The sequence below is a fragment of the Phycodurus eques genome, chromosome 1 (assembly GCF_024500275.1).
Source record: "Phycodurus eques isolate BA_2022a chromosome 1, UOR_Pequ_1.1, whole genome shotgun sequence".
In the NCBI taxonomy this organism is placed as follows: Eukaryota; Metazoa; Chordata; class Actinopteri; order Syngnathiformes; family Syngnathidae; genus Phycodurus; species Phycodurus eques.
Genome location: NC_084525.1, coordinates 21,677,616 through 21,700,992, shown reverse-complemented (window position 1 = coordinate 21,700,992; position 23,377 = coordinate 21,677,616). Strand labels below are relative to the sequence as shown.

At 43.4% G+C, this 23,377-nt stretch overlaps 1 protein-coding gene across 3 annotated transcripts in view; it reads right to left on the bottom strand.

Moving 5' to 3' along the window:
- The window catches only part of LOC133405827 (ubiquitin-protein ligase E3A), a 41,381-nt gene extending 18,979 nt beyond the window's left edge, over nt 1-22,402 (bottom strand). Inside the window, exons 1-6 of one of the 3 annotated variants that reach the window (XM_061682776.1) lie at nt 22,135-22,402; nt 21,585-21,629; nt 18,613-18,693; nt 18,206-18,495; nt 14,469-15,721; nt 14,251-14,395 (exon numbers count right to left, since the gene is read on the bottom strand). In XM_061682776.1, coding sequence (XP_061538760.1) covers nt 14,251-14,395; nt 14,469-15,721; nt 18,206-18,495; nt 18,613-18,693; nt 21,585-21,629; nt 22,135-22,211 — 1,891 coding nt within the window. In that variant the 5' untranslated portion in view covers nt 22,212-22,402. Of the gene's footprint in view, nt 1-14,250; nt 14,396-14,468; nt 15,722-18,205; nt 18,496-18,612; nt 18,694-21,584; nt 21,630-21,731; nt 21,900-22,134 lie in introns of those variants that run through there. The other 2 variants (XM_061682783.1, XM_061682792.1) reach the window with 2 other exon arrangements.
- Between the last annotated feature and the right edge of the window lie 975 nt (nt 22,403-23,377).

Genomic DNA, 23,377 nt, shown 5'->3' with positions numbered 1-23,377 from the left:
CCCATGGCCTTGGGCCAACTGAGGCCCGCAAGAAGATATTTTGCAGCGCCCTACTTGACATCAAAGTTTAGTATTAGTGCGGCTGGCACGTTTTTTGTCGAGTTGTTGCCTTGGGTGGTTTATGCTTTTGTTTTGAATAGGGTTCAGGCTCATGACACCTTTTGGCAGTGTTTGTCGACAAGTTAGCCAAAATGAATGAGCAACATTAGTCACTTTCTTGAAATGTAATTTTGAAGTGTCACCAAGTGAAAGGAAAATATATCCATTCACAAGTCCCTGTCATGTCTTTCTCAAAACCAGTCATTACGAAAAATGTTGGCGAGGAGCACAGCCAATTTCAGGAAAAGTGGGAGACGAAATAATTTTTGATGAGCACAGGGGGCCCCCCCCTTCTTCTTTTCCTTTCGGCTTGTCCCTTTAGGGGTCGCCACAGCGCGTCATCCTTTTCCATGTAAGCCTAACTCCTGCATTCTCCTCTCGAACACCAACTGCCCTCATGTCTTCCCTCACGACATCCATCAACCTTCTCTTTGGTCTTCCTCTAGCTCTCTTGCCTGGCAGCTCCATCCTCATCATCCTTCTACCAATATACTCACTATTTCTCCTCTGGACGTGTCCAACCTGGTCACTCCGAGAGCGAACCTCAACATCTTCATTTCTGCCACCTCCAGCTCTGCTTCCTGTTGTCTCTTCAGTGCCACTGTCTCTAATCCGTACATCATGGCTGGCCTCACCACTGTTTTATAAACTTTGCCCTTCATCCTAGCAGAGACTCTGTCACATAAAAGACTGACACCTTCCTCCACCCGTTCCAACCTGCTTGGACACATTTCTTCACTTCCTGACCACACTCACCATTGCTCTGGAAGGTTGACCCCAAGTATTTAAAGTCCTCCACCCTGGCTCTCTCTTCTCCCTGTAGCCTCACTCTTTTCCCACCACCCATCTCATTCATGCACATATATTCTGTCTTACTTCGGCTAATCTTCATTCCTCTGCTTTCCAGTGCATGCCTCCATCTTTCCAACTGTTCCTCCACCTGCTCCCTGCTTTCACTGCAGATCACAATGTCATCTGCAAACATCATGATCCACGGGGATTCCAGTCTAACCTCATCTGTCAGCCTATCCATCACCACTGCAAACAGGAAGGGGCTCAGGGCTGAGCCCTGATGCAGTCCCACCTCCACCTTAAATTCGTTTGTCACACCGACAGTAAACCTCACCGCTGTTCTGCTGCCTTCGTAAATGTCCTGTCTTATTCTAACATACTTCTCTGCCACACCAGACTTCCGCATGCAGTACAACAGTTCCTCTCTGGGTACTCTGTCATAGGATTTCTCTAGCTCTACAAAGAAAAAAAATTCTTGCTAATAAGCTTGTTTTTCTTCATCCAAAGAAATTAGAAACAGCGATTCTTGGAAATTTTTAAACCAATGGGACCGTACTTTTTGTAGATAGTCAGTCATTGCTATATTCCAACATCTTTTGATACCCCCTCACCATTACTTGAGTGTGGCCTGCTAAATAGCACAAGCATGCTATTAGCAAATAGACCAGCAACAAGATGCCTCCGTTTTCCATTGAAGACTATCACAAACTGCTACAGAAAATGGTAGTCCTGGAAACGAAAATTAACAGTGTATGTGGAGGTAAATGGACAGTCGAGGAATGAAACCACTCTACTCATGTATCAAAATGGTGAGCAGGAGCAGACTAACAGACAGCAAGTTAGCTACATAAACGGTAATGGATCATGTAGCAGTTCTCCCTGGAATTTACTGGGACCAAAGCCTAAAGATATGGGACAGCAGCCAAAAAGGAGGACAGACCACTGACAGATTACTGGGAATCCGGCTGGCCTGTGTTGAGTGCTTCTTCAACCCCGAGAGAGTGGCCGTGGATGGTCGCTACAGCGAAGGGCAAAAAAAGACGAAGCAAGTCAATGCAAAACATCAGACTAACAAACAGATGAGCCCCTTTTACAAGACCCTGGCAAAGAAGGCTCATCCCCTACCACCACTGAAAGGAATGAAATTAATCGTGCAAGAAAAAAAAAATTCACCTCAAACGTTAATAGTTTATGGTGGTTGATGGAGATGTCAAAGAAGAAACGTTTTGGTAGCGAGAAGAACACCAAAGTAGTGTGTTTTACTAACTATATGGTGTTTGAGATCACGAATGAGGCCCCAACTGTGAAATATATCATTATACACACAGGGGGCCCTGGATGTTGTCAAGCAGCTATCAGAGGTGCTGAAACTAGATTTCATTAATACCCCAACAAAAGTGAAATGCTTGGATGCTGAAGTTTTCATAAGTGGACTTCTCCCAATGGTACGATCTGGAGAGGAACATTTCAGCAAGCTTAGGCAGCTAAATAAATGGCTTAAGAAAACTGTGTATGGTTGTATCGGTGAGCTTCATTGACAATTTCTGCATTTTTGGGATCGCAGACATCTTTACAAGGCAGACGCTTTCTGTCTAAATAAACAAAGGGTTAAGTTTCTGACTGCCAACATGTTTTGTGTACGTCATTCAGCAGCACAAAAGAAAAGCATTGGCGTTGTTGACGTGGTTGAAGGCCAAAAGCCGCAGAAGGAGTCTTCAGCTGTACCTAAACAATCGGAGAAACAAGACATAAGATGATACGACGAGCAGAAGGACTCACCACATCACCCAAACAATCGGAGGCACAAATGACGAATGAGATGAGGCAACACTTGTAATCTACCACACGCTTCCCCGCTCCATTGGAGCAAAGTTGAACGCAAAAACTCTCATCTTGTCTAAATGCCCTGTTAGATGTCACAGACAGGATGAAGGCCATTGTCAATGGTGGAATCCAACGCACACCACCCCAGTATGTTGCGCCCAACCCTGTTTGCCTGAAAAAAAACATTCACGAAGATGCCAACATCCACCCAAAAAGAATCTTAACTCCAAATCTGACTGATATGTGTGGGGTCATGTAGGCCAGAATAAGTCAGACCCCTATGGAGATCAAGCATTTTTTAAATCCCTGAAATTACAATGTACAGATGTACAGCTTCAGCTTCAACGCGGTCTCCGTTGTTGTATTTTACACTTCATAATGCGCCCCACTTTTTAAATGGGAGACAGGTCTGGACTGCAGGCAGGCCAGTCGAGTACCCGCACTCTTTTACTAAGAAGCCACACTGTTGTAACACATGCAGAATGTGGTTTGGCATTGTCTTGATGAAATAATATGTTTCTCCAAAACCTGTATGCACCTTTCCGCATTAATGGTGACTTCACAGACGTGTAAGTTACACATGCCATTGGCACTAACCCAGCTCCATACCATCACAGATGCTGGCTTTTGAACTTTGCGTCCATAACAGTCTGGATGGTTCTTTTCCTTTTTGGCCCGGAGGACATGACGTCCACAATTTCCAAAAACAATTTGAAATGTGGACTCATCGGACCACAGAACACTTTTTGACTTTGCATCAGTCCATCTTAAGATGAGCTCGGGCCCAGAGAAGCCGGCGGAATTTCTGGGTGTTGTTGATAAATGGCTTTTGCTTTGCATAGTAGAGTTTTCAGTTGCACTTATGGATGTAGCGCCGAACTGTATTTACTGAGATTGGTTTTCTGAAGTGTTCCTGAGCCGATGTGGTGATATCCTTTACACATTGATGTCGGTTTTTGATGCAGTGCCGCCTGAGGGATCGAAGGTCACGGGAATTCAATGTTGGTTTTCGGCCTTGCCGCTTACACATTCAGTGATTTCTCCAGATTCTCTGAACCTTTTGATGATATTATGGACCGTAGATGATGAAATCCCTAAATTCCTTGCAATTGTACGTTGAGGAACATTGTCCTTAAACTGTTCGACTATTTCTCACGCACTTGTTCACAAAGAGGTGAAACTCGCCCCATCTTTGCTCGTGAATGACTGAGCAATTCAGGGAAGCTCCTTTTATACCCAATCATGGCACCCACCTGTTCGCAATTAGCCTGTTCACCTGTGGGATGCCCCTCCTTGAACTGTCACCTTATCGTGGTGGACGGGTTTGTGTGTCCCAATGATCCTAGGAGCTAAGTTGTCTGGGGGTTTATGCCCCTGGCAGGGTCACCCATGACAAACAGGTCCTAGGTGAGGGACCAGACAAAGCATGGCTCAAAGACCTATTATGATGGCGACAAACGATGGACTTGGTTTTCCTTTCCACGGACGCGGGTCACCGGGGCCTCCCTCTGGAGGCAGGCCTGGAGGTGGGGCTCGAAGGAGAGCACCTGGTGGCCGAAAGGGTAGCGTGGGTCCCCCTTCCCATGGGCTCACCACCTGTGGGAGGGGCCATAGGGGTCGGGTGCAGTGCGAGTTGGGCGGTGGCCGAAGGCAGGGACCTTGGCGATCTGATCCCCGGCTACAGAAGCTGGCTCTAGGGACGTGGAATGTCACCTCTCTGGCAGGGAAGGAGCCCGAGCTGGTGTGTGAGGTCGAGAAGTTCCGACGAGATATAGTCGGACTCGCCTCCACACACAGTTTGGTCTCTGGTACCAGTCCACTCGAGAGGGATTGGAGTCTCTTCCACTCTGGAGTTGCCCACGGTGAGAGGCGCCGAGCAGGTGTGGGTATACTCATTGCCCCCCGGCTTGGCGTCTGTACGTTGGGGTTCACCCTGGTGGACGAGAGGGTAGCCTCCCTCCGCCTTCGGGTGGGGGCACGGGTTCTGACTGCTGTTTGTGCCTATGCACCAAACAGAAGTTCAGCGTACCCACCCTTTTTGGAGTCCTTGGAGGGGGTGCTGGAGAGCGCTCCCGCTGGGGACCCCATCGTTCTGCTGTGGTACTTCAATGCTCACGTGTGCAATGACAGTGAGACCTGGGAGGGCGTGATTGGAGGAATGGCCCTCCCGATCAGAACCCGAGCGGTGTTCTGTTATTGGAGTTCTGTGCTCATCACTGATTGTCCATCACGAACACCATGTTCAAGCATAAGGGTGTCCACACGTGAAATTGGCACCAGGACACCCTAGGTCGCAGTTCGATGATCAACTTTGTGGTTGTGTCATCGGACGTGCGGCTGCATGTCTTGGACACTCGGGTGAAGAGAGGGGCGGAGCTGTCAACTGATCACCACCTGGTGGTGAGTTGGCTCCGATGGTGGGGGAAGATGCCGGTCCGACGTGGGAGGCCCAAACGTATTGTGAGGGTCTGCTGGGAACGTCTGGCAGAATCCTGTCAGGAGTTTCAACTCCCACCTCCGACAGAATTTTGCTCATATTCCAGGGAAAGCGGGGGACATTGAGTCAGAGTGGATCATGTGCCGCGCCTCCATTGCTGAGGCTGCCGAACGGAGCTGTGGTGGCCATAAGGTGGTTGGTGCCTGTCGTGGCAGAAATACCCGAACCCGTTGGTGGACACCAACGTGAGGGATGCCGTCAAGCTGAAGGAGGAGTCCTATCGGGCTTTTTTGGCCTGTGGGACTCCTGAGGCAGGTGATGGGTACCAGCTGGCCAAGCGGAATGCAGCTGTGGTGGTCGCTGAAGCAAAAACTCTGGTATGGGAGGAGTTCGGTGAGGCCATGGAGAAAGACTTCCGGACGGCTTCAAGGAAATTCTGGTCCACCATCCGCCATCTCAGGAGAGGAAAGCAGTGCACCACCAACACTGTGTATAGTGGGGATGGGGCGCAGCTGACCTCGACTTGGGACGTTGTGAGTCGGTGGGGAGAATACTTCGAAGACCTCCTCAATCCCACCGACACGCCTTCCAATGAGGAAGCAGAGTCTGGGTTCTCTGAGTCAGGCTCTCCTATCTCTGGGGTTGAGGTCACCGAGGTGGTTAAAAAGCTCCTCGGTGGCAAGGCCCTGGGGGGTGGATGAGATTCGCCCGGAGTTCCTAAAGGCTCAGGAGGTTGTGGGGCTGTCCAGGTTGACACGCCTCTGCAACATCGCGTGGACATCGGGGACAGTGCCTCTGGATTGGCAGACTGGGGTGGTGGTCACCCTTTTTAAGAAGGGGGACCGGAGGGTGTGTTCCAACTACAGGGGGATCACACTCCTCAGCCTCCCCGGTAAGGTCTATTCAGGGGTGCTGGAGAGAGGGTCCGTCGGGAAGTCGAATCTCAGATTCAGGAGGAGCAGTGTGGTTTTCGTCCTGGCCGTGGAACAGTGGCTTAGCTCTACACCCTCGGCAGGATCCTCGAGGGTGCATGGGAGTTCGCCCAACCAGTCTACATGTGTTTTGTGGACTTGGAGAAGGCGTCCGACCGTGTCCCTCAGGGAGTCCTGTGGGGATGCTTCGGGAGTATGAGGTACCGAACCCCCCGACACAGAGTGTTCGGTCCCTTCTACGACCGGAGTCAGAGTTTGTCCGCATATCCGGCAGTAAATTGGACTCATTCCCAGTGAGGGGTGGACTCCGCCAAGGCTGCCCTTCGTGGACAGAATTTCAAGGCGCAGCTGAGGTTTAGTGGTGGTCCGGTTTGGTGGCCTCAGTATTCCATCTCTGCTTTTTCCAGATGATGTGGTTCTGTTGGCTTCATCAAGCCGTGATCTCCAACTCTCACTGGAGCAGTTCCCAGCCGAGTGTGAAGCGGCTGGGATGAGAATCTGCACCTCCAAATCTGAGACCATGGTCCTCAGTCGGAAAAGGGTGGCGTGCCCTCTCCAGGTCGGGGATGAGATCCTGCCCCAAGTAGAGGAGTTCAAGTATCTTGGGGTCTTGTTCACGAGTGAGGGAAGAATGGAACGGGAGATCAACAGGCGGATCGGTGCAGCGTCTGCAGTGATGCAGACTTTGCATCGGTCCGGTGTGGTAAAGAAGGAGCGAAGCCGAAAGGCAAAGCTCTGAATTTATCGGTCGATCTACGTTCCTACCCTCACCTATGGTCACGTGCTGTGGGTCGTGACTGAAAGAACAAGATCCCGGATACAAGCGGCCGAAATTAGTTTCCTCCACAGGGTGTCCGGGCTTTCCCTTCGAGATAGGGTGAGAAGCTCGGTCATCCGGGAGGATCTCAGACTGGCTGCTCCTCCACATCGAGAGGAGCCAGATGAGGTGGCTGAGGCATCTGATTTGGATGCCTCCCAGACACCTCCCCAGTGAGGTGTTCCGGGCATGTCCCACCGGGAGGAAACCCCGGCGACGACCCAGGACACGCTGGAGAGACTATGTCTTTCGGCTCTCGTGGGAACGCCTCGGGATCCCCCCGGAAGAGCTGGAAGAAGTGGCTGGGGAGAGGGAACTCTGGGCGTCCCTGCTAAAGCTATTGCCCCTGCGACCCAACCTCGGATAAGCGGTAGAAAATGGATGTATGGATGTGGGATGTTCCAAACAGGTGTTTGATCAGCATTCCTCAACTTTCTCAGTCTTTTTTGCCACCTGTCCCAGCTTTTTTGGAATGATTTGCAGCCATAAAATTCTAAGTTAATGATTTTTTGCTAAAAACAATAAAACTTATCAGTTTGAACATTAAATATCTTGTCTTTGTAGTGTATTCAATTAAATATAGGTTGAACATGATTTGCAAATCATTGTATTCTGTTTTTATTTATGTTTACCAACATCACAACTTAACTGGAATTGTGGTTGTACACGGCACAGAAAGTCAAGTTAAGGAAATGAGGCACAAAGAAACTAGAGCTACAAGCCAAGTGAGTATAAAATGTCAACCAAGCAAATCATTGACTAGTTATCTTTGCAAAGTTACCGCACAGTCCTTAAATATCATGTCACTGGGTAACAAATCAATTACATCATTCCGACCTATGATCTAGACTTTTTACTCCTTAATGAAACGTGGTTAACAGAATGTACCTGTAACATCATTCTAAATGAGGCAACACCAACAAATTTTAGTTTTATGAGCAAATGTTGAATTGGGAAAAAGGCATTTGAATTGATATTTCTTAAATCATTATTTCAGTGTAAAGAAATTATTTTGGGTGATTTTAGCTCTTCGATGTGTTTTTTTTTTTTTGTTTTAAACCAACTTGCTGTCTTGACTCAATACCATTTGCCATTTTCAAAAGTCTTTGCTCGCTGATTTGTAACAAATAATCAATTGCTCACTTCAGTCAGGCCAGTTTCCTAAACCTCTTGAAGTAACTGCCACTAAGCCACTTGTAATTATTAAAAAAAAAAAAAAAAAATGCTGGACACTTACATGTGAGGAAACTGTAGACCCATCGCACACATTTCACCTATCTTAAATCTCCCCTTCAGAGGCAAGCCTGTCAAGGAAGTGTTTTTTTTTTTTTATATCAACTCAGTGATGACTTGAACTCAAATTGACTTTTTGACAAATTTCAATCAGGTTTCCGAACTCATCAAAGTCAAGAATCAGCTCTTATCGAAGTGCTAAATGATATAAGGTTGAGCACTGATTCGGGAAAGGTGTCAGTTTTTGTATTGTTGGATCTCAGTGTGGCGTTTTGATAGAGTAGATCATAACATACATACTAAATACCTGGAGTCACTCTCTCTAAAAACCAAAGAATAAGTCCAAAACCTTGATGTGCTGATAGATTCCAACCTGACTTTTAGTGGTCATATCAAATCTGTTACTAAAACAGCCTTCTACCAGCTGAAGAACCTATCTGGAGCGAAGGATTGCACGTGCCAAGCAGAACCGGAGAAGCTCATCCATGACTTTATCTCAAGTAGACTTGACTATTGTAATGGACTTCTGACTGGACTCCCCCAAAAGAGCATTTAACAGCTACAACTCATTCAGAATTCTGCAGCTTGGGTTCTGACCAGATCAAAAGAGGTCAGAACATATTACTCCAATTCTAAAGTCTCTTCACTGGCTCCCAGTCAGCTTTAGAATATACTAAAGTTCTGCTACTGGTCTACAACTCATAAAATGGTTTAGGTCCCAAATACATGAAACAAATGCTAGTGGAATATAGGACTCTGAGATCTGCACACTCAGGTCAAATAATGGCGCACAGAGTCCTAAGCAAACACGGTGATGCAACTCTTAGCTGCTATGCTGCTCACAAATGGAATAAGTTGCCGACAGAAGTCAAGTCAGCAGCAAGTGCCACTGTTTTTAAATCCAGGTTAAAAACTTATTTTTCTCATGCTTATGAATATTTTAGAGAGTTCCCTTTTAGAAATTATCTTTCTTGCACTGTACATTTCTTCTTTATTTTTATAGATATATATTTTCTCTGTTATTAAATGTTTTGTTTTTGTCTTTATTTTTAAATGCTTCTAATCATGTAAAGCACATTGAGTTACCTTGTGTAAAAAATGCGCCATATTAATAAATTTGCTTTGAGACCCCTGCCTTAAAGTATCAGTGTCTGCACATTTTCTTAAGTCTTAGTACGAGTAAGGATACATAGTATCAGCATGTCTAGTGTAGGTAATATAAATACACTCATTTTAAGACATCAGTGGAATTTTAAGAAATCAGAAAAAAGTCAGATTTTCCTGTTCTACTGTCAGATTATTTCCTTAAATATATTGCTAATAGGGCTGATACATGATAGTGTTTGAGCATTGTCATCGCGATGTACGTTTTCACAATAGTCACATCTCAGGGTCCGCTGCGATGTTGGTGTACTGTAATATATAGCGAATCAACTGTCAAAGTGGGCACCAGACGGACCTGTTTGACCACGCTAATAAAATTATCACCCATTTTACAGTAAATTGAAACACTTCAAACCACACATGGAGCAGCCCAGAGTGTTTTATACTTTTTCCTTGTATTATAACTATGAAAGAGAACACGGAAAGCAATGTGCAACTGATGCATTTCCTATTTCACTCTTCAGAATTAAACTAGGATGGCATGCCACACTGCGTGAGTGTGTGAGGTACGTTCATGGACACTGCGTAAATGGGAGTGAACGTGTTCTTTGGTTCTTTTGTAATACTGTACATAATTGTAAAAATTGATTACCAGGAAAATTATTTATAGCAGACTGCTTTAGTTAAAACACTGTCACAATCACACTGTCAAAATTGTATTTTGTTTTGTAATCGAAGATTAATAAGAAAATATCTTGTTAATATAGTCAGCCAGAGCTGCTAAGAATGTTATCAAGTTATCAATGTCCTTTCACCATTGTTGCTTTTATTTTTATTATTATTATTTTTGCACATAAAGGGTCAAAGTCCTGTTTTTATTTTAATGCCTCAATTAAAAATAAATGAATAAATAAAAACATCATTCAAGCAAGATGTTTCTCTTCATGTTTTTGAGATTGTAGGGTGAAAGCTGCAGCTGGCTACTGTGTGGATTTAATTGGTGGCAACAATGGGAAAATAAAATGTCAGTATTTTGAGGGTAATAGCCCGTCAGCAATATATTAGGGAAAAAAACAACTATGAATTAGTTCATTTTGGACCACTGAACTTAGTTCAGAATTTTGAATTATGAACTGAACTAGTTAATTTTTGGAACGGCGAACTGAACTTTGAACAAGTTTGCGTAGAAAATTTACGTTACTTTTACAGATCCTTTATTATTTCACATTGCACTATAGTGGAACCTCGATAAAACAGACCCCGAGATAACGGATATCGGCTAAAACAGACTGGCGGGACTGAACAATGTGTCCAAAAATAGTTTCCATTTGTCACTTAAAAGGCCGCTGACAAAGTCTGTTATTTCCAGAATTTGCCACTGTTGTTTACTGGCGCTGTGGCGCAATGCAGGCAAAGAATGGGACCAACGGATTTCCAGGTCACAGAAATACAGTATTACTAGATCCAATTCCAAAAGACATGCCTACGTGGCAGCCATGTTGAATGTGAGGCATTGACGTGGCAGCCATGTGACGATGGCCATACAGTGGTGTGAAAAGGTTGTTTGCCCCCTTCCTGATTTCTTATATTTTTGGATGTTTGTCACACTTAAATGTTTCCCATCATCAAACTAATTTAAATATTAGTCATAGACAACAAGTAAACACAAAATGCAGTTTTTAAATGGTTTTTATTACTTAGAGAGAGAAAAAATCCAAACCTACATGGCCCCGTGTGAAAAAGTAATTGCCTGTTAAAACATAACTGTAGCTTATCATACCCAAGTTCAATTTCTCTAGCCACATCTAGGAATGATACTCCCACACCTGTTCTCAATCAAGAAATCACTTAAATAGGACCTGCATGACAAAGTGAAGTAGACCAAAAAAATCATCAAAAGCTAGACATCATGCAGAGATGTAAAGAAATTCAGGAACAAATGTGAAAGATAGTTATTGAGATCTACCATGTGGAAAAGGTTATAAAGACATTTCTAAAGTTTTGGGACTCCAGAAAACCACAGTGAGAGCAATTATCCACAAATAGCAAAAACATAGAACAGTGATGAACCTTCCCAGGAGTGGGCAGCCGACCAATATTACCACAAGAACGCAACAACGACTTATCCAAGAGGTCACAAAAGACCCCACAACAACATCTAAAGAACTGCAGGCCTCACTTGCCTCAGTTAAGGTCAGTGTTCATGACTCCACCATAGGAAAGAGACTGGGCAAAAATTCACTGTATGGCAGAGTTCCAAGACAAAAACCACTGCTGAGCAAAAAGATCATTAATAAGGCATCATCTCAATTTTCCCAAAATACATCTTGATGATCACCAAGACTTTTGTTAAAATACTCTGTGGTCTGACAAGACAAAGGTTGAACTTTTTCGAAGGTATGTGTCCCATTACATCTGGCGAAAAAGTAACAAAGCATTTCAGAAAAAGAACATCATACCAACAGCAAAATATGGTGGTTGGTAGTGTGAGGGTTCGGGGCTGTTTTGCTACTTCAGGGACCTGGGTAAACGGAACCATGAATGCTGTCAACCAAAACATCCTGAAGGAGAATGTCCGGCCAGCTGACCACAACCTCAAACGAACTCGAGTTCTTCAGTTCTGAATTACAACAATTCTGAAAAGATGAGTGGGTCAAAATTACTCCACAGGGCTGTAAGAGAGTCATTACAAGTTATCGTGAAACACTTGATTGCAGTTCTTGCTAATAAGGGTGGCCCAACCAATTATTAGGTTTAGGCGCCAATCCCTTTTTTTTTTTTCTCCCTAAATATTAAAAACTGCATCTTGTGTTTACTTGTGTTGTCTTTGACTAATATTTAAGTTTGTTTGATGATGGGAAAAGTGTGACCAAAAAAAAAAAAAGAAATCAGGAAGTGGGCAAACTTTTTCACACCACTGTATCTATTGTACATAGAGCAGAGAGAGAGCGGCATGGCAGCAGCATCAACTTCAATGAGGAGTACAAAACAAGTCTTTGGAGTCTGGAGCATGCTATTTTTGGTACAGTAACAGGTTTTTTTTTTTGGTCAAGGCGTTCACCTTTGGGAAGAGATTTGGAATTAGATAGCACACTAATTCCTCAAAGTTCATGAAAGCGACTCACCTATGATGAGTACTGTACATCAATGTCACCATGAGCAAGCACACCGGCGCGATACAGTGGGTACGGAAAGTATTCAGACCCCCTTAAATTTTTCAGTCTGTTATATTGCAGCCATTTGCTATAATCATTTAAGTTCATTTTTTTCCTCATTAATGTACATACAGCACCCCATATTGACAGAAAAAAATTGAATTGTAATTTTTGCAGATTTATTAAAAAAAAGAAAAACTGAAATATCACACAGCCATAAGTATTCAGACCGTTTCCTGTGACACTCATTTAACTCTGGTGCCGTCCATTTCTTCGGATCATCCTTGAGATCGTTCTACACCTTCATTGGAGTCCCACTGTATTTGATTATACTGATTGGACTTGATTAAGAAAGCCACACACCCGTCTATATCAGAGACAGAATTGTGGCAAGGCACAGATCTGGCCAAGGTTACAAAAAAATTCTGCTGCACTTAAGGTTCCTAAGAGCACAAAGGCCTCCATAATCCTTAAATGGAAGACGTTTGGGACGACAAGAACCCTTCCCAGAGCTGGCCGTCCGGCCAAACTGAGCAATCGGGGGAGAAAAGCCTTGGTGAGAGAGGTAAAGAAGAACCCAAAGATCACTGTGGCTGAGCTCCACAGATTCAGAGATGGGAGAGAAAGTCACTTCTAGAAAGTCAATCATCACTGCAGCCCTCCACCAGTCAGGGCTTTATGGCAGAGTGGCCCGACGGAAGCCTCTCCTCAGTGCAAGACGCATGAAAGCCCGCATGGAGTTTGCTGAAAAACACCTGAAGGACTCCAAGATAGGAGAGAAATAAGCTTCTCTGGTCTGATGAGACCAAGGTAGAACCTTTTGGTTTTCTCCACACATACCGCTTAGAATTCTAAGCGGTATGTGAAAACCAGGCACTGCTCATCACCCGTCCAATACAGTCCCAACAGTGAAGCATGGTGGTGGCAGCTTCATGCTGTGGGGGTGTTTTTCCTTCTCCAGAACGCTCAGGACCTCAGACTGGGCCGAAGGTTCACCTTCCAACAAGATAATGCCATAAGCACATTGCTAAAATAAAGGAGTGGCTTCAGAACAACTCCATGACTGTTCTTGAATGGCTCAGCCAAAGTCCTGACTTAACCCAATTGAGCATCTCTGGAGAGACCTGACAGAACTGGAGAGGATGTGCAAGGAGCAATGGCAGAGAATCCCCAAATCCAGGTGTGAAAAACCTGTTGCATCATTCCCAAAAAATCTCATGGCTATATTAGTTCAAAAGGGTGCTTCCACTAAATACTGAGCAAAGGGTCTGAATACGTATGGCTGTGTGATATTTCAGTTTTTCTTTTTTAATAAATATGCAAAAATGTCAACAATTCCGTTTTTTTTTATAATATGGGGTGCTGTATGTACATTAAGGAGGACAAAATTAACAAATGATTTTAGCAAATGGCTGAAACATTTAAGGGGGTCTGAATACTTTCCATACCCACTGTAAGTTACTATAAAATGTGAAACTTTCAAATATTTTCATGCTTTTTTAAATATTTATTTACAATAACTTTGTACTGAACCGTGCGTTTTTAGCCACGAAAAAACAACGACAAAACAATTTTGTGTTGTACAGTAATATTGGTGCACAATCTGCTATATCAGACAACTCCCCTCCCGCCCCTTTTACTTTGCGTTCTTTACAGGTTCCAGTATATACTGTATATCGTAGGTTTCCAATATCGTCCAGCCATAAGTACTTTTTTTTTTTTTTTTTTTTAGCCCAGATTTTACAGTGTACTTTACCCACCTGCGTGAATTCCTGTTCCAAATTGTACTGTGGGTTGCTGCAATGAATTGTACCACTTGGGTTTTAGTGACGTTTCAGTACGGCTGGGATATCTTACCAATATCTGGGTTGAAGATCTCCTCAACTACAAGCTGAAAGAACTCTTTGGAAACACCTCCTTCATCGACACCTTGCTCTCCTTCGAACTCCACGTATAGCTGCTTCTTCAAGTCTGCAGGATTCTCCATTGCGATCATTTCCAGCTATTTAGAAGTACATTTCTTTAGTTATCAACATGGTCTCATCTTTGAAAGCACAGGACTGAACCACACATACCCTAACCAGAGCGTCATCAATGATGTGGTCCCGGCGGACCTTCAGTCTCAGGTACGGATTGAGCTGCTGGCCCTGCACTAAGCTGTACAGCACCGTAATACGTCGCTCGCTGTACATGCGGATGCGGTTGTCATAGTACAGCCCCAGATTCTTGGTGACAGCATTAAGGATGAAAGGACACGTCATGAAGGAGAATTTGTTTTCAGTTTCAACCTTAAAGAAAGTGTAGTCCTTGTCCATCTCGAGCACTTCGTTCAGAGGCTCATTGACGAACTCCTCGAAGGGGATGAGTGGCCGCCGACAGTCGTTGGTGCGGATGCCCAACTCCGTCTCCAGCGGGTCCACCCGAGGACCCTTCTTGTTCCGCCTCTCCTCGCCGAGCAGCTCCTGCAGGGTGAGCTCGCTCGACTCCGGGATGGGCTCCTCATCCTCGTCCTCATTGTGCTCCATATCAAGGTCGCCGCCCAGCACATTTGCATAGTAGACAATCTTCAAGCACTTGGTAGCCACCACAACGGAGTCGTCGTCGTTTACCAGGTTGCGGCTGTTGAACTCGTTACTGATCACCTTGTAGGTAATTAGCTGCTGGAAGGTCTCCACCATGCGCCGAATGTGCTCGGCGCTGTAGTGCGACCACAGTCGAGAGAGTTTGGCCTGAGCAGCCAACGGGAGTTTGCTCATGGCCTTGCAGAACTGTGGGAGGGCAATCTCTAAGTACTCTGGGCTGTGGAGGTTGCTGTTCTCCATCACTATAACAAACAGGTTCAGGTAATTTGGGTCACGAGAATAAACATTATGGTACGTTAGGTCACACTCTACGTTAGGTGAGAGGTAGACCAGTGCGTTCAAGAAAGCAGCTTCAATCTTCTCATTGGAAAGCAGGCGCTCGTACACCCGGCGCACCGCTTCAATGTCTACTGTCACCTCATCAGAGGCCAGCTTTTGGACAGCATTGTCTGCAGATGACCCCTCTCCGAGCCGCGACGATGAAGACGAGATCAAGGAGTCCTCTTCCATGGCTGTGGTCGAGCAGGCAGCGGCCTCCTTTTCGTCCTCATCTTTGTCCTCATCCTTTTCCTGAAGGGACTTGAGCTCCTCCTTGGTGTGAGGATTCGACCGTCTGAAGCTCTGCACCAGGACCTCGGCGCTAGAGAACACTCGGCCAATTACTCTGATGAGAGGGGAGTAATCCTCCTTCTCGCCGCAGCTATCCAAGATCTCGTATACTTTCTCCTCCGTCAGGTAATTCACATCTGTACAATAAGGCATGACAAAATTAGTCAAAACTAGAATAGCAATGAGAAGAGCACAAAAAATGGTCAAGTTTAGTCTGATTTCATGTCATACAATCAAGAAAAAAAATCTGTCTAGTGTCTTTTTATACTTAAAAAATATTGGCACTCCTGGGATACCAATATTTTTTAGCACAACTGTGTAATGGTGCCTTGACTTACACTTTTAATTCCAAGATACAAAACCATGATCATAACTCAATCTACACATATCCATCCATCCATTAACTGAGCCGCTTATCCCCACAAGGAGTGCTGGAGCCTATCCTTTTGAAAATGTCCTGCAGTTCTCCTCCAAGTTGGGGGTGTCGCTACGGCTGACATTGGGTAGGACACCACAGGGTGGAGTTTCCTCTGCATTGTATGGCCATTTCTAGTAGCTGTTTTTCCTTTTCTTTTCCGGAACAAGGAACAAAGCACCAACAATGGCGACCGTGTCTGCTCGAACAAATGGACCTAGATGACCAGATGATGAATTTAATTACATTGCAAAATCTGGAATATGTGGAACCAAGGGGACCACAAGAGTCTTTTCTGTGATGTGTAAAATTTACAAGAGATTTTTTTGCTCTGTTTTGGGGGGGCTTTAAATGAATCTGTTCCGGCCCACAGAAGAAAAAAAAAAAAAAAAGAAAAATAGCACTGTTCAGTATGCCTTGAGATAAGAGTGACCTGAATTATTACTTTTTTGAGATATTAACCATTGTTCGGACGATTTTTTGCTTTGACTTAAGAAGACATGTTTGAGATACGAGCGCTGTATGGTGGCAGTGATCTCAACTCACTTCGCAACAAGCATCAGTTTGGAAGACAGTCAACAATTAGAAAAAAAGGCTTCAAACTGTCTGTTACTCAGCTGAAATTTACTGTCAAACAAACACCTTGTGTATTTAAAACAACATAACTTTGCCTTAAAGTCGGCTAACTTTTTTTTTTTTAACTAAAAAACGAGCTAACTTAATGCTAACAGATAATGGGGAAACTCCCATACACGGGATAACAATTAGTATCAGTGTCTCGGTGTTATATAACCCTTGAAGCAACAGATATTTCGACAGTGGAGCAACACGTACACATAACAACAATACACAAGCATATAATGTTTATCCTGTGCGAAAAACAACTAATATTACTGGGATTACTCAGCAGCTGAGACCGTCTCCATAGAAGTATATCTGTAGTATACTGCTCCCAGGTGGTCAAGGTGCGCACACCAGAAGGAGAAATTGAGAACAGATTCTCATTTGCATTTTATTGTCATTTTTTGAAGTTATAACATTAGAAATTGCTGCTATTCTAACTAACTTTAAAAATGACTCCCTACTAACAATGATTTATTTGCTTGAGTCCAATACTTTAAGTCAAGTCAGAAATGCAGTAACAGCAACGCAGGTTTAGAAACAGCTAAGTAACAATAGATAAAGTAATCATGGGACTCCTACATAGTTTATTTTCTTCCGCATAGTGATCTTGTAAAATAATGTATAGTTCTGAGCAGCCTCTGTAATATGTTTTAATTTGAAATGTACACATTACATTTGAAGAGAGGGAAATAAGTAAGATTAATTTTTGCAGTGATATGGAGTGGAGCTATTATTTAATTTCTTTTCCACAGAGGCCGGCGTGAACAAGGCGCCTCTATCTCACCCAGTCGATTGTGAAGCGATGCTCTGACAAGCGCAGTACAACACAATGGTAATGCACTCCCCTCTCAACACTGTGGTCACGCAAGCCAATCAGTCAGTCAGTGTATTTCTTTCGACGTACAGACATGGTCATATGGGTTACGCGTCCAATTGGGTGCGTTTACACTCAAATGAGGAACTGAAGCACAGTAGCAGCTTGGATAAGCAGGTTGGCTTCGTACAGACGGCACAAAACTACCCTTTAAGCACAACAGCTCATTATTGTTATGCCGAGACAAGGCCACAGCGATACCGAGGCACTTTGAATTTCGCGAAATCGTGACATCCCTACATATGACAATAATTTTTTTTTCCCATACGCTTGCACGATCGGAAATGTTTATGTTTTGCTGGCTTGCCCGTGACTATTTTTTAGTTGCACCGAGCAATCGGAAATCAGTAAACTCCGAGCCCGAGCTTTCCATTTTTTTAAAATAAAATAAAAAAATACATCAACCAAGTGACGACTCTAAATTAAAAAAACTCGTAAATTGCGGCACTCCTCAGTAAAGGTATCACTGTGCAGCCAGGGGGTTGTGATGGTTCATTTCTGTTCCTCCTGTGGCGACGTAACCCGAAATTGTACATTAAGTCACAGTAATTATTTTTACAAGAAACACATATATACAAAGCAAAATAAGGAACTTCTGTACAAGTAAATTTTCGATGATGATAAATGCTGAATGTGCACAAGAATGCAATGGGTTGCTACAGACATAGACATACAGTAAACTTAACTTCCATTTGATTTTCAACTGACCTTTGAAATTGTCTCGTACAGAGTGGACATCCTTATGGTTCATCTTGGTATTGCTACACGGAGAATTCTCTAGGTAGACTGAGGCAGTACCTTTCTTTGAGGGATGGGGGTCGCATAGTTTCGCATTGACCTTGTAGAGCTCCAGGGCTTTGACAGCTGCCGCATTGTTGTCCATGCGGCAGAAGCCGGAAGACGAGGCACACCATGAGTTGGAGCACGATTCATTCCCACAGCCTTCCGTTAACTGGTGGTAATAGCGCTCTATTAGATGCTTGGCAGCCGCTCGCTTCCTGCATATGGAATAACAAAAGAGCAAGAAATAAAAAGGGTCCCAAGACAAAGGGTACTATAAGAGAATGATGCATGTCCAGTGTCATATTGTATGCAATATACTGTATGCCACGTACTTCCGTTTTAGGGACTCAGACAGGTCGTTTTTTCCCGCTCCTCCATCTCCAAGTAAAATGACTGCTTTCTTCACGAAATCACTTTAAGACATACCGAAAATTATCGCCAAAATACAGCGAGTCGTGTCGTTAAAGCAAACTCATCTAATTTAACTGCCAGGAAGGACAAAGGCTTGCAGTTGTATGTGTCAAAATTTGATTTTACACAATCAGGATTTTTGCAGGCAATCATCGATGAGTGAGTTTAAAAAAACGATAACCAATCACTGATCCGATCACAAGATGGAGGAATGTGTCTATTTAACTGACCCGTTCATTTACTGTATATACTTGTGTACTTAATTGCTCAAAAAATTATATTTACAATAAATAATGTATCGTTGTTCATCTATTTATGCCAGTGAGGCATAGAGACAGACAGAACAAATGAATGGTCTTCTATTAGATGGCAGGCAGTAAATACGGTAATTAATTTATCCACTTTTTGTGACATTTTTTTGTTTGTTGGTGTGAGATTTTTCAATTGTAAAATATGTTCCTTGGCTCCATAAAGGTTGGAAATCACTGCTATAGTCAAATTGAGTATTCTAACCAGTCAGGTCAAACCAACATGACAACATGACTGAAATAATGTGCGCTAACTTACTGTAATTAAATTATCCATCCATCCATCCATTTTCTTCACCTCTTATCCTCACTAGGGTCGAGGGCTGCTGGCGCCTATCCCAGCTATCTTCGGGCGAGAGGCGGGGTACACCCTGAACCGGTCGCCAGCCAATCGCAAGGCACATAGAAACAAACTATCATTCGCGCTCACATTCATACCTACGGGCAATTTAGAGTTTCCAATTAACCTACCATGCATGTTTTTGGGATGTGGGAGGAAACCGGAGTACCCGGAGAAAACCCACCCTACTTTATTACTTTATTGTAATTAAATTACCACACCGAAACTTTAGAGCATGATTCAACAGAACGGCAGCATGTTTACATACAACCGTCAGTGCTAGCAGTAGCTAGCTAGGCTACATAACATTTTTGTTGCCTGCTTGCAAGCCGTATCGTATTAAAAGTACGGGAACATACCACAAGCAAGCCTTAAACGAACGTCCTCTCCTGTCCTGAGCACCGGTGACCACCAAGACACGTTTTTCTCCATTTTGTCCTTATAATACAGCCGGCGCGATCCACTCTTCTTGTCGTCGCCACGGTAACGAGTGTATCCGGTCGCATTTGCGTTGACAAGATAAAGCCCAATGATCGTAAAAGACGGGATGCGGTGGTATCGCAATACAAGATTTTATTGCAGTAGTCTGACATAGTGCAATCCTGAAAGAGCAAATTTGTCATGTAGTCTGATCCGGCATTACGTGTTGTCTGTCTCAGAAGTGTTGTCTGTTCCACACCGCCAACATTTTTTTTATTTTTTTTTTTATAAATAACTTCATTCGCCGTCAGATATTTACAGTACTACGTCAAAAGACAGGCGACAAGGCTAAAAATAAACTAGCTTTTTGATTCAAATATACTGTGCACGATGGCGACGCGGAGTAAATGTCTTTTGCGCAGCCTATCAATGTCGTCATTGATGGGATGGCCGAATTATGACATTCAAGCTGATCAACCGATCAGGATAAAATGCTAATTATTGGCCGATACCGATCAGGCCGATAAAATCAGAGTAAAGTCTAGTCAAAATATGAAGAGCTATGAAGGTAAGTTTCAAATTCAAGTTTCTGACGTTAGCTACCCTCTAGCATAGTTAGTAAGCCGTTTATGTTTGTGAATGTTACATTGGTGGCTCACGCTAATTGTTATCTCACGTATTTATAGTAATATTTGCCTGGTCTTTTTTTGTAATGCAGTGTGGTGAATTCTAATCGTATGTTAATATCACTGGATCAGTGCATAAGGCAGTGATCCATTGACAAGTCTCATATGCGGGAAAGGTAAAAAAAAATTAATAAGTAAATATTTAAAAAAATAAATAAATAAATAAATAAATAAAAAAAATTAACTGTTGTATTTACAACTTGCAATTTGTTCAAAGAAACAAACTTTTTCATTTTCCTTTGGGAACGTAACGTTGACTAGAAGATAGGGCCAATTTGTAATGTACAGATTCAATACAATTAGTGGATCGGCACGTTACTCTCGCACAAACTTTACTATCCAGAGTTGTGTGCCCTGCTCATACAAGCTTGTCGCATGCTAAAATGATCTGAACTTTTGCTTCAAGGAAGGTTGTTAACAGACTAGTTGTTACTCTTAACCTTTGCAAATTCATGAATTCTCAAGTTTTCACTAAAGCCGTTTACTGTTGCCTGACAGCTTATGCAGTATTGTCAAAAGAGGCAAAATTTTATTTTTAGAGCATAGGAAAATAACATTTATGTGAGCCCAAATCCATACAAATAACCTATTCATCCATCCATTTTCTATAGCACTCATCCTAACTACCGTCAAGGGTGAGCGTGAAGTCTATCCCAGCTGACTTTGGGCGAGAGGCGTGGTACAACCTGGACTGGTTGCCAGTCATAAAGACAAAAGAAAACAATTCACACACACATACATTCAAACCTATGGGAAATTTTGTCTTTTAACCTAAGAGGCTTATTTTTGTAATGTGGGAGGAAGCCGCAGCACCTGAAGAAAACCCAAGTTTGTAGGGGAAGAACATGCAAACTCCACACAGGATGGGTGGAGCAGAGATTCAAACCCAAAACATCAGAAGGTTGAGGTAGTCGTGCTAACCACTCGCTCACCATAACCCTCACATACAAACAATATTACTACATATTTAATGTTGTATTTCATTTTACTCACTCCAATAAAATTGCAGCAACATAAACACAACAGCATTTGGAGCCGATATTAGCCTTATTTTTACTCTGATAATCACCTTGACATTATGGTTACCTTAGACTAGACATTCACGTGTATATATGACTAATGTTTGGAAAATCACTTACATTCGGCTTGCTTCTGGGTTTTCAACTTGGGCCTCGTCGTATTCTCTAATGGAAAAAGCAAAATATAATTTAGCAGGCTATAAATACTACAATCAGTGTGGGTATGTTGGTCCGCATTAATTTGAAAATTTTAAAAAGTTAAATTACGATCATTGCGTCTCAGCAGCAGAGAGTCCAAGTCGAGAAGATGCAAAGCGCCAGCCAGCCAACGTTAACATTTGTCAAATGAATATAGTCATGAATATGCGTTCCGAATGGCATTTAATTAGAGACACGGAACAGAAAAGTACAGTCTGATACTAAACGGTCAAGGAGACACATAGAAGTGAAATGTTATTGAAGTGGCTTAACAAGCTAATGTAGCAAGCTAATACAGCAAAGATGTGAAGTGGAGATGAATTCGCTTTCTATTACTCGTTTATTCGAACCATAGTCTGACAGATTTACAAAGATAAAATGTAGGACACTGGCGTGTAAAGAGGCGCCAAACGAGACACGCGCACAGCTAGCGCTCCCAGCATCCCCGGCTGTTTCCTCGTCTCGTACCCACCTGTCAGCTCCTCCTTCTGGGCTAATGTCGGCCTGTGGTGGCGCACACTCACAGTCCTCCTCCTCGTCGGAATTCATACGAGACTTTAATCTCACTTGTTTGTAATTCGGTGGGGCGAGCGAACGTGTTAAGTCATCCACAGATGGATCAGCGCTACCGTTACGAGTGGCGAGAGAGATTTACAATTAAAAACTTCATTCATAAGCTTCCATCTGAAGGCTCTTTCCGCTGCTTGAGGTTAGCAGCCATATTTGGCTCGGCTTCACTGTCAGACAACGACCCATAGTGCACCGCGGCTCAGTCTCAGAAACAAAACCTGGCCGGAATTCATCGATTGTGTATCCGGAGTCAAACTGGCCTGGCCCCCGCTTCTTTTCTTCCAAATTACTAACTATACACTGAACTATATCGTGAGCTTGCCATTTTACAGTGCTCAAAGGAGTAGTGGGCACAAATTATCCTGTTGGGATCGCCACACTTCTCTCACTATCCCTCAACCTTCTCCAGAAGGGAGAGCTGGGAATTGGAAAAACTAACCCTTTGTTATACAGTGCAGTGTTGCCTTGAGATACGAGTTTAATTTGGTCCGTGATCATGTACGTAACTCAAAATACTCAAATTATCTTTCCCCATTGAAATGAATGGAAGTGCCATTATTCCGTTACATCCCCCCCCCCCAAAAAAAAAAAAAGTTTTGTTTTTTGATCAGGAAAATAGCCTCCATATTACATTCATCCATTTTCTGAGCCGCTTATCTTCACAAGGGTCGCGGGAATGCTGGAGCCTATCCCAGCTTTCAACGGGCAGGAGGCGGGTTACACCCTGAACTGGTTGCCAGCCAATCGCAGGGCACATAGAAACAAACACCCATTCACACCTATGAGCACTTTAGAGTCTTCCATTTCATTAAACTAAATTGTTGAAACAGTATACAACAATACTCATTTGATATGGATGAGAAGTGCAATCAGAATATTGCACTTTATAAACAGTGCAGTAATAACAAATAGAATGTAAAGAATGTAACAGAAATTTTAATAACATACGTACATATGTTACTAAAATTTTCAAAACATATATATACCAAAATAGACGATATAATTGGCTCGAGGTGTGATACACGAATAAAATGAGCCCCAGTTTGTAAGAATTGGATAAGGATTAAGGATTTTATGCCAACTTTGATGTCGCAAATCGGCCCAAATTTACTTGTGCAGGAATCAATGTAAATCATTTGGAAATT